We start from the raw sequence: 11,414 nt of genomic DNA, 5'->3' as shown, positions 1-11,414 counted from the left end.
TAACCGCCCGCCCCACCCCCCTTTGTAACCGCGCCCCTCGGCTCGACTTGGGCCGGTCGAAAGGCCGCCGAGGCCCACGCCCACGCCTCGAGCCGCTTGCACGCACACGCCCTCCCCACTGGCTAAGGCCATTTTGCAGAAAAGCCCAGAACTTCCGGCTATTTACGATTTGGTCCATGTATCTATTTAACAGTTGTATTTTACATACTTATAGGTCCCTGCACTTATATTTATTTAGATTCCAGTGGTTTTTAGGATATATTCCTACTAAAGACATATTCCTATGTAAATGTCAATGTAAATATTGTCGTGTTCAATGTGTTTGTATGATATACATCCCCTATTACATGTGATATTTACACTTTGCAATTGAGATCTTTATTTCTTGCATTTTTTAGAATTTTGCTTCAACAATTAATAAGGCACCAAAAATACCCAAAAATTTGACTTGATTCAAGAAAAATCTCCATTCGTGATAAACAAAAATTATCACTATGTGACTACCTCAATTTAATATATACGAATCACAAGGTACTATAGACTTTCAATAACGGTAAAACGATATATTGCGTTGAATGTTCCGTGGGAACATACACCTCATTGAAAATAACGAATAATTTCGCGTAGTGCTGAGAGGTCTACATTGTGTAAATACGCACAATGACTACCTTCAACGTGCTCTTCCAATATTAAATAACACAAGGTGCTACAGTTTTTCAATAACGGTAAAACGATATATTGCGTTGAATGTTCCGTGGGAGCATACACCTTATTGAAAGCAGCGAATTATTTCGTGTAGAGTTGAGAGATCTACACCAATAAATCGGTGATTATCTTCAAAGTGTTATTTGAGGTCTACACTATATGAATTTAACATTGATTAAATTTCATGCATTTTATTGCAATTTACTTACCACAATGACCACAATATTTTGGCTTTACCTACTAGTAATTGACAAAATCAATGGTTTTTCAATCCCATGTAGGACAAAATGACCGGGAAAGAGTTTGACGAACTCGCCCTCGATGGTCGAAACTATCCAACTTGGACAATGGACGTAAAAGTGAGCCTTGCGTCACGCGGACTTTCAGCGGCCATACAACCTCCTATAGAGGGACAAGAGCCCATCACAGATCTACACAAATATAATGCCTTATACATTATAAGGAACCACATCCATGTTAATCTCAAATTAGAGTATCTCATGGAAGAAAATGCATACACACTATGGTTTGCCCTTCAAACTAGATATGAACAGCAGAAGGCCGTTTTTTACCTGAAGCCACACATGAATGGACTCAACTACACCTACAAGATTTTAAATCTATAGGAGAATTCAATCATGCCGTTCATAAAATTTGTTCGAAGATGCAATTTTGCGATAAGGAACCTTCTGAAGCGGAAAAGATCGAAAAGACCTTATCTACTATGCTTCCGGCCGATAGGATCCTTCAGCAACAATATGGTGCACGCCAATTTAATAGATATTCTGATCTTATCCATGTTTTACTTTAGGCCGAAAAGCATGATGAACTTCTAATGAGAAATCATCATCAGCGTCCGGTAGGCGCTGCACCTTTACCTGAAGTACGTGCTAATTTTCAGAAGAACAACAAGTCCAATGGATCGAATAATCGACCAAACAACTTCAAAGGCAAGCAAAAGGCAACAACAAGAAAAACAAGCCACGTGTACAGGATAAGGGGAAAGGCAATTTCAAACCACAATACGACAAATCTAAAGTTTGTCAAAAATGTGGGTGCTACAAGCACATTACAAAGAAATGCCGTACTCCTCGACACTTGGTAGATCTGTACCTACAATCCGTAGGACGCAAGCGACCTGCTCATCAAGGACCAAGATTTGAATCACACTTCAATTTCCAATCCGACAATTCCAAGGAAGCCGGTTGTTCGCATGATGTCAAAGAAGAACCAAGCAACAACCCGACACTCCGATCGTCCGGGGATCTAATGAGCACGGAGAATAAGATCATTGAATTCACTTCAAATGATGTGTTTGGAGACCTAGAATAGTTCACCTATCTCCGAAATAGATATTATCTATATTTACGTTCATAAGTATTGTTGTAAATAAATTATAATGATCGTTGTCATCTATATTGTAATATTACATTGTTGTATCAGCACTTTGATACCAACATATTTGACATATGTATTGTAAATTACGATTGTATTATCAATTTAATACATAAATAAATTTGTATGTATTCTATATATCTATTAAGAATGATATTAAAATTCTTCCTTTTCCATATATAGTTCTCTACAGGAGTCAATCCAAAATGGACGAAAAACTTTGCCTTGTGGATAGCACCACCACAAACACTATACTTAGGGAAACAAAATATTTTCAAACCTTTACTAAAACGCAAGGGAATATTTTGACAATCGCTGGACGCGATACGTTAATTGTTGGTTCTGGACGAGCCATCATCACACTTCCTATGGGTACACAAGTAATAATCGAGGACGCTTTATTGTATCCTGATTCAACTCGTACTCTAATAAGTTATAGGGATATCCGTCAAAATGGGATTCATATAGAAACCCACGATGACAACAATGAGGAATTTGTCCTATTTACAAAAAATAACGGATATGGCAAACAAATTCTTGAAAAAATTCATTCTTTATCATCCGGATTGTACTATACATACATAAAGCCTGTAGCCCATGTTGCGTATAAAATAATTTTTCAGAATGTCATTACATTCCAGACTTGGCATGATCGCCTTGGTCGCCCCGGTATCGCGATGATACGAAAAATTATTAATAATTCTGTTAGTCATAATCTTAATAAAGCAAAATTCTCAGAATCTCAGGATTTTGTATGCACAGCATGTGCACAAGGCAAGCTCATTTTAAGACCTTCTTATCCTAAAATACAAGCGGAACCACTACAGTTCCTTGAACGAATTCAAGGAGATATTTGTGATCTTATCCAACCATTGTCTGAACCATTTAGGTATTTCATGGTATTAATCGACGCATCTACAAGATGGTCTAATGTGTGTCTCCTTTCCACACGTAACCATGCATTCGCAAAGATAATGAGCCAAATAATTAAAATAAAAGCTCATTATCCAGAGCATCCAATTAAAACAATTCGAATGGACAATGCCGCTGAATTCTCCTCACGCGCCTTCAATGATTATTGCATGGCATTAGGAATCGAAGTTCAGCACTCAGTCCCATACGTCCACACACAAAATGATTTGGCTGAATCTTTTATTAAGAGAATTAAATTTATTGCAAGACCTTTATTACAGAATTGTAATTTACCAACAACTTGTTGGGGTCATGCGGTTATACATGCCGCTGATTTAATTCAATTGCGACCAACTGCATATCACACTACTTCTCCTCTTCAATTAGTACATGGAAATCCACCAAGTATTTCCCATCTGTGAAAATTCGGTTGTGCTACATACGTACCGATCTCACCACCACAACGTACATCAATGGGACCACATAGAAAATTGGGGATATATGTGGGGTACAAATCACCGTCAATTATCAAGTACCTAGAACCTCTCACAGGAGATCTATTCACTGCCCGGTACGCTGATTGTATTTTTAATGAGGACCATTTCCCGGCATTAGGGGGAGATTTAAAGTACAAAAAACAAGAATGCCAGGAAATCAATTGGAATGTCCAAGGCATTTCCGCCTCTGATCCACGTGCTCAAGAAACTGAACAACAAGTTCAGAAAATTATAAATTTGCAACATATTGCAAACAATTTACCAGACGCATTTGTTGATTACAAATGTGTAACTAAATCCTATAATCCTGCACAGAACGTACCAGAAAGAGTGGAAGTACTTATAAAAACCACTCAACCTCCTGCACCTACTGTTCAAAGGAAGAGGGGGAGAAGTACGACAACAAAAAAGGATCTAGCTTCCAGCAAGCAACAAAAGGAATAAACAAAGGAGCCGCGGCAAAGAAAACAAAAGAATAAATCTTCTGAACCTCCTTCAACAACAACAACAACAAATGTGAGTCAACATTTGATTGACCGAGATCAATTGGGTAATATACACCCTATGCATAATCAACATCCACAACCCAGCTCAGTAGTGCACTCAATTACTGATGCTGGGACATCGGAAAACCTAGATTTAACTGCAACGGGAAATCGCGAACAGTCACCAAAGGTAAATGAAATTTCCACAAATTATTTAGATACTGGAGAAACATATAATAGAAAGACTACATTCGACGACACATATTTCTCAACCAAGATTGCAGACAACCTTCTAAATGATCATGATCCAAAGACCATAGCCGAGTGTGAAAAACGCTCCGACTGGCCTAAATGGAAGGATGCAATTTAAGCAGAAATAGCCTCGCTCAATAAAAGAGAAGTATTTACAGAAGTAATACCTACACCTCCAAATGTTTTCCCAGTGGGATTCAAATGGTTTTTTGTCCAAAAAAAGAACGAAAACAATGAGGTGGTGAGATACAAAGCGAGACTAGTAGCACAAGGTTTACGCAGAGACCCGGCATTGATTTTAATGAAACATATTCTCCGGTTATGAGTGGAATTACTTTCCGATATTTAATCTTATTGTCTGTTCAAAATCGTCTATCTATGCAGTTGATGGACGTCGTGACTGCATATCTTTATGGGTCATTAGATTCGGATATTTACATGAAGCTTCCCGATGGAATCCAAATTCCGAATATTAACACAAGACGCAACATGTACTGTGTAAAGTTGAATAAATCTTTATACGGTTTAAAACAGTCGTGTAGAATGTGGTACAACCGACTAAGTGAGTTTCTCATTAAAAATGGTTACTCTAACAATGATGACTGTCCATGTGTATTCATCGAGAAATCCAAAACAGGATTTTGCATTATCTCTGTATATGTTGATGATTTAAACATCATTGGCAACAAACAGGATATTGATGAGGCTCGTAACCATCTAATGACGGAATTTGAAATGAATGATTTGGGTAAAACCAAGTTCTGCTTAGGTTTACAACGTGAGCACTTTCTTTCGGAAAATTGGTTCACCAAGCTACATATATCCATGCAAAACACCTATGGTAGTTCGATCTCTAGATGTAGAGAAAGATCCATTCAGACCAAAAGGTGATGGAGAGGAAATTTTGGGATCTGAATTCCCATATCTTAGTGCCATTGGAGCATTAATGTACTTAGCAAATTGCACCTGGCCGGATATTGCATTTGCGGTAAATTTACTAGCTAGACACAGTGCAGCTCCAACAAAACGCCATTGGGTAAGAGTCAAGCAATTATTTCGCTACCTACAAGGCACTAAAGATCTATGTCCATATTTTCAAAAGGAAAACCAAGACTCTGAACTAATCGGATACACTGATGCTGGCTATTTATCTGATCACCACAATGCCAGATCCCAGACCGGTTTCGTGTTTCTACACGGTGGGACAGCCATATCGTGGAAGTCTTCTAAATAGACTCTAGTGGCTACATCCACAAATCATTCAGAAATAATAGCCTTATACGAATCATCTCGTGAAAGTGTATGGCTACGAAGAATGATTAACCACATACAACAATCATCTGGTATTGGTTCAATTGAATCACCAACAATTATCTATGAGGATAATTCAGTTTGTGTTACTCAGATGCAATCAGGTTATATAAAAAGCAATATAACTAAACATATTGCACCTAAACTATTCTATCCTCATGAATTACAACAAAATGGGGAGGTAAATATCTTGTAAACCAAATCATGTGATAATCTCGCAGATTTGTTTACTAAGTTCTTGCCCAACTCCACATTTCAGAAATGTGTATATGGGATTGGTATGTGACAACTTAAAAATTTGCAACCATCAGGGGGAGTATTCACCTGAGTTTAACCTGTACATAACATCATATTGCAGTCTTTTCCTATTATGAGTTTTACTCACTAGTTTCTCATAAAAAGTTTTTAACGAGACTATATTAACATAAGATTATATGTCATATTTTTTATTTTTCCCACCGGGTTTTTTTAAGATAATATAGAAGGCATATTTATTGTCTACATAATTCAATATGAATTATCAAAGGACAATATTCAAAAATATGTTATACCATTTTCTCCTTAATTTTCCTATTGGGTTTTTAAAGGGAGTTTTCATAACATATCAATATTATTATTATTTCCTCAATATTTTTCCCACAGGGTTTTTGGAGGAAATTACAAGATTACAAGATTCCATGATGATTCGAGAATATACAAATCAACGAAGCAAATTGATCAAGGGGGAGTGTTAAGAATAATTATTTATGATCAATTAGATTAATTATTAGTTAGTTAATGATTAATGAGACAGTTAGTTATGTAACTGTTCGTGTCCCAAATTTTGGAAAATTTGGGACGCGAAGGCAAAAGTTTGGAACACCAATGCATGTATTGGTGCCTCTTCACCCTATATAAATATCATCATCAATCAATGGAATAGAACACAGAGATTCATTCTCATTTTCATTCACAACAGTTTTTACAACTAGAGTTGTCATTTGTCTAAGTGCTTAAGATACCGTGGCTAGCACTTTCTGCAATGCTAAAAAACAAAGGGCAATTGAATCGTGATAGAAATATTCTCAGTAAAAAACTGAAGGCAAGAGTATGATATCGCAAAAGAATCGTTTGCTGGTGTAGACTACACACATCATTAACACAAGTCGGAGAATCAGAAATATGCAATGATTCAACTAAACTCAAAATAGGTAGCCTTGCAGCAGGAGGACCGGTATGGTTCTTTTAGCTGGAAGTATTACGAAATGACAAACCGAATGAACTTCTGCAGGATAGATGCATCACTTTATCTTACGAATGGACCTAAAGCTTTCGAATCTGGCAATAGCTAACTGCAAAATAAGACACACAGCAATGACATAAGCAAATCCCCATCTTATTGGAAGCCTAGAAGTCAACTGGCGTAAAGAGTCCATAAACTCTGCATGAAACAACGCAGAGTGGTCTCCATAGAGCTAGTAGAGTAGGCGCTAGTCGAAATGCAGCTGGAAGTACGCACCAACACAAGCCTTGTACTGCCACCTGCTCTGGCATAAAACGACCTAATCCATATTCGTTTCAAGCATCCCGCCATTTATATATGCGAGAAACATGGATTGTTCTTCAGACCTGCAAAACAGTGGAGTTTGATCAGTTCAAGAGCTGTACTGCTAGACATATCAGAATGGAGGGCTCTGGTGAGCATGGTGAGACCTCCAAGGGGCCCCTGAGCAAGGGGGTCAGTAGAGGATTGTGCATACTTGACCTCATATTTCGTGTGATCGCGGTCATCGGCACCCTCGCGAGCGCCATTGCCATGGGCACTACCAACCAGACGATGCCTTTCTTCACACAGTTCGTCCAGTTCAAGGAGAGATACAGTGATCTCCCTACTCTCACGTACGTGGCATCCTCCATACCTGATAGCATTAAATTTGAATGAGTTAGGGTTATCTGATGCTCCCAGCCTCCCACTGTTTCAATCTTTTGCCAACAGGTTCTTTGTGGTGGCAAATTCTATTGCCAGCGCCTATCTCATCATTTCACTCCCATTGTCAATTGTGCACATAATCAGGAGCAGGGCTAAATACAGCAGGCTGATCTTAATCTTTTTTGATGTGGTAAGATGTCGTCGTCTTTTCTACCATAGAGCATATCAGTGTCGAACACTCAATTATTATCACGCCATCCTGCATCAAAGTGTGCAACTTAGCTAGTATATTAAAGAAGAGAAGCATGAACAGGCCACTAACTTAATTTCCTTGTGACTCTTGTGAAGGCAATGCTAGCTCTGGTGACTGCGGCAGCATCTGCAGGAGCAGCTATTGTCTACTTAGCACACAATGGTAATGTCAGTGCTAACTGGTTTGCTATTTGCCAGCAGTTCGATTCTTTCTGCGAGCGAATCTCCGGCTCCCTGATTGGCTCCTTCGCAGCCATGGTTGTGCTGATACTGCTCATATTACTCTCTGCCGTTGCCCTGGCCAGGCGCTAGACCAAATTGTGCATTTTTCACGGTTGCACTCCCTGAAGTATAAGTGGGCTATGGTGTGGTTCTTGCACTTGCCTTAATGTATCAATATCGATCTGCCTATTTGCCTCTTCCTACCATCCTCAACTTATCATGCAGCTCCTTGACTGTGTGCTACTTTTTTTAATGGTATGTGTACTTCACACAGTTGTTACAGAAATAAATATAAACATGCTGTCATGGATTGTGTGTGACATAATTTTCATGGGAGTTGTCAGAATAATTTATGTCTAACTGGATGACAAAATGAGAGATGTACCTGCTAGTTGTACTGATGCTGCTAACTCCAAGTGAAACCGCCACCGTGTGGCAATTTTGAATATGATTGACTGTCCAGCTCTCCTGGCTCTTGGCATCTGCCTACTAGGGTGCTACTTTCTTTTACTCCCTGGTAACCGAGCATAAAATGGACCAACCTATTCATCTAAATGTTCATTGTACAACATGCAAATATCATAATGCTGAGAGTCAAGCAATTTTCTGCTCAACCTGAGCATAACCAGCAACCTTCCTTATCCCCCTTTCATCCATTGATCCCCGCACAGTCTCCACTCCAAACCATTCATCACATGATGCGTAAATGCCAGAGAGCAGCACATAATCTCCACTCGCATCTTCATTCATTTTTAGAAGCCTCTCTCTGGCAAGCTTGCCCAGGGCCACATCCCCGTGGATCCTACAGGCGCCAAGCAGTGTCCTCCATATGACTACAGCAGGTTCACACCTCATGCTGCTCACAATTGCAAATGCTTCATCCAGTAAGCCTGAACGGCCAAGCATATCCACTATGCAACTGTAGTGCCTTGCATTAGGCTCGATCCTGTACCTGTTTATCATCAGAGAGAAATATCTTTGACCATCTTCTACCAATCCGGCATGACTGCATGCACCGAGAACACAGAGGAAAGAAATCTCATTTGGGCATAACCCCTCATCAAGCATTTTATTGAAGAACTGGACGGACTGTTCCGCTTGCCCATGGAAGGCCAGCCCTCCGATGATTGAGTTCCATGTCCAGACATCCCTCTCCTTCATCCTGCTGAAGACTTCCATTGCAGCCTGCACATCCCCACACTTTGCGTACATTGATACCAATGCATTTCCAGGAAGAATACTTATGCATGGCCTACCTTCCAAGTGTAAAGAATGTATCATCCTCCCTGTGCCAAGCGACCCTAAGTTGGCACAACATGAAAGCAAGCTAACAATAGTGGCCTCATCAGGCATCAAGCCCACACACCTCATCTCATCAAGCACCTCTAATGCTTCCTTTAGCAACCCCTTCGCCGTGTAGCCTGTGATAATTGTGTTCCACGAAACCACATCTTTCTCCGGCGCACGGTCAAGCAGCCCCCTCGCCTTCTCCATTTCCCCATACTTAGCATAGGCAGCTACCATGACATTCCAACAGACCAAGTCTTTGTGCTGGCACTCATCAAACAGTTGCCGTGCAATGTCCAGTTCACCTTTCGCTGCATGCCCTGCTATGACAGCCGACCGTGCCACAACATCCCGCTCACCAGCCTCATCGAGAAGCGTGCCGGCCACCAGCAAGTCCCCGCACTTGGCATGCATGTTGATAAGCGCGTTCCTGACGAACGCGTCCTTAAAATATCCCAGCTTCACGACGGCGCCATGGACCTGGTACCCGGCGCAAGAACCTGGCAAGCCAGCGCAGGCCCGGAGGAGGTAGCAGAATGTGAAGCTGTCGGGCTTCAGGCGTGCCGCCTCGATGCGTCTGTACAACACGAAGGCTGCAGCAGGCGCAGCGCTATGCGCGTAGCCGCGTACCATGACGTTGTGCATGAAGAGGTCCGGGTGCGAGATTCCGTCGAACACCTTGCGAGCGTAGTCCATGCCGCCGTTGAAAGAGGCGACGCACGCGAGCAGCAGCTCCCGCAGAGGCTGGAGGCGCGAGGTGATCCCCTTGACAACCAGGTTTCCATGGATTTGCTTCAGAGAACGCGGGTTACGCGCAGACCCCTTCCGGATCATGTGCTGGTGGGTTACGGTTCGTATTAATTTTGTGTGTTTGGGGATCTCCGCGTGGTCATTTTGGAGAAGACCGTAGGCGTGTGCACTCGGTTCAGTAAATACGTGATCACTCCTTGGTATAATTTGTTTTCTTAGGCCCTCGATTACAGTACAAGGTCTAATTTGTTTTGGGAATGGAAAAATACGTCTTCAGAAGAAATTAATTTTAAAAGATAATCTCCGAGAAACATCCTTCAAATGGACAAGTTCTCACTTTCCCTTTTGCTTGTAGGGTGTTCATGTTTTGCGAACCCCCCACCTTATTCTATTTCTTCTCCCCCGAAACCCATGAGGTTTAATCTTAAATCGACGAATCCCCGACGCGGCGAGGTATAGGGTGGCGAGGGAGAGGACGCGGGCAGCGACGGCCATGGTGACGACGAGGGAGGAGGGCGACGTAATGGTCAACATTGGTGAGCCTGGGTCGAGCAGACATGATGCTCACGCAGGCAGTGGTCTCGTCCGCAGAACGGTCGCCGGCGAGGACTGGGCAACGGTGACAGGAGAAGTTTAATGGGCGCCACCGCGGTCGGCTGTGAAGGTTTTCACAAGAGCGTAGGGGAAACAAGGTTTTTTTCTGTAAAAAATATCAAGCCCTCGGCGCGTGATTTTGCCACGCTGGCAAGACATGTGGCAGCTCTGGAGCGCATCCAACCAAAAGTGAATCCGCAATACAAGTTTTGGACCAATTGGCCTCATTGTTCAAGTTCTTGTATGAAACTGCTCGCATGTGTCAAGTTTATGTACTACGGGTGTTATTACCTCGGTAGTAAAAGGTAAAAGAGGTTTAATGGCTAATTGTTGGAAAACAAATGATGGTAAGCAGTAAATCCCTAGCAAGGTGACTCAACTGATAGTTTAAGAGCATTTCTTTTACCTTTTACTAGCAAGCTGATAGTTTAAGAGCATCCCTAGCAAGGTGAACACCCCCACCCCCACCCCCAGCGCAAGTCATCGGGTTTCCAAGGCCCTGCGACTTAAGTCAGGCCCCTGTAGGTATAGCCCGCTGTAAGCCCATATCCAAGCCCTGTATAATCCCCGTAGTCGCGTACGTATTCGTCTACGGCGTCGAGGTAACCCGCCCGCGAATGTAAATAGGAAAAAAGAAAAGAAAAGCAAAACAAAAACAGAAACGGCCGGATCAACGCCACGAATTGCGCACGCAATACATTCTCGGCTGGCGGTTTCCAAAAAAATCATGCGGCGGCCGCCATCTGCAATTCTGTCCGGTTGAAGTGACCCGACACCACCTCGCCATCCTTTTACACAGATCTCCGTGAAAACTCCGGCGGCCGGCACATATCTCGACGGAGT

At 41.8% G+C, this 11,414-nt stretch overlaps 2 protein-coding genes across 7 annotated transcripts; one reads left to right on the top strand and one right to left on the bottom strand.

The window, feature by feature from the left end:
• Positions 1-6,476: 6,476 nt before the first annotated feature.
• On the bottom strand, positions 6,477-10,227 carry LOC100834155 (pentatricopeptide repeat-containing protein At5g15300). 6 transcript variants are annotated; one of them, XM_024457326.1, is made up of 4 exons: positions 8,326-10,227; positions 7,250-7,455; positions 7,056-7,165; positions 6,477-6,888 (listed from the first exon to the last, which is right to left on the bottom strand). In XM_024457326.1, exon 1 carries the CDS (start codon positions 10,059-10,061, stop codon positions 8,535-8,537), a length of 1,527 nt encoding a protein of 508 aa, XP_024313094.1. In that variant the 5' UTR covers positions 10,062-10,227; the 3' UTR covers positions 6,477-6,888; positions 7,056-7,165; positions 7,250-7,455; positions 8,326-8,534. The 6 variants fall into 6 exon arrangements, with proteins under 6 accessions (XP_024313094.1, XP_024313095.1, XP_024313092.1 ...); XM_024457327.1 differs by having other exon boundaries at positions 7,302-7,455; XM_024457324.1 differs by having other exon boundaries at positions 6,477-7,165; positions 7,250-7,725.
• On the top strand, positions 7,137-8,318 carry LOC100833156 (casparian strip membrane protein 3). Its single transcript, XM_003563998.4, has 3 exons — positions 7,137-7,435; positions 7,533-7,656; positions 7,815-8,318. The coding sequence occupies exons 1-3, from the start codon at positions 7,137-7,139 to the stop codon at positions 8,028-8,030; spliced, it is 639 nt and encodes a 212-aa protein (XP_003564046.2). The 3' UTR covers positions 8,031-8,318.
• Positions 10,228-11,414: the final 1,187 nt, after the last annotated feature.

The sequence above is a fragment of the Brachypodium distachyon genome, chromosome 1 (genome assembly GCF_000005505.3).
Source record: "Brachypodium distachyon strain Bd21 chromosome 1, Brachypodium_distachyon_v3.0, whole genome shotgun sequence".
Lineage (NCBI taxonomy): Eukaryota > Viridiplantae > Streptophyta > Magnoliopsida > Poales > Poaceae > Brachypodium > Brachypodium distachyon.
This window is presented reverse-complemented; position numbering and strand designations above follow the sequence as displayed.

Excerpts from the sequence above, each read along its gene's own strand:
- LOC100833156 (XM_003563998.4), top strand. The coding sequence starts at position 7,137 with ATGCGAGAAACATGGATTGTTCTTCAGACCTGCAAAACAGTGGAGTTT. Across the intron at positions 7,436-7,532 it reads AGTGATCTCCCTACTCTCAC|GTTCTTTGTGGTGGCAAATT; the intron begins GTACGTGGCATC and ends TTTTGCCAACAG. Across the intron at positions 7,657-7,814 it reads TCTTAATCTTTTTTGATGTG|GCAATGCTAGCTCTGGTGAC; the intron begins GTAAGATGTCGT and ends ACTCTTGTGAAG.
- LOC100834155 (XM_024457324.1), bottom strand. The coding sequence starts at position 10,061 with ATGATCCGGAAGGGGTCTGCGCGTAACCCGCGTTCTCTGAAGCAAATC.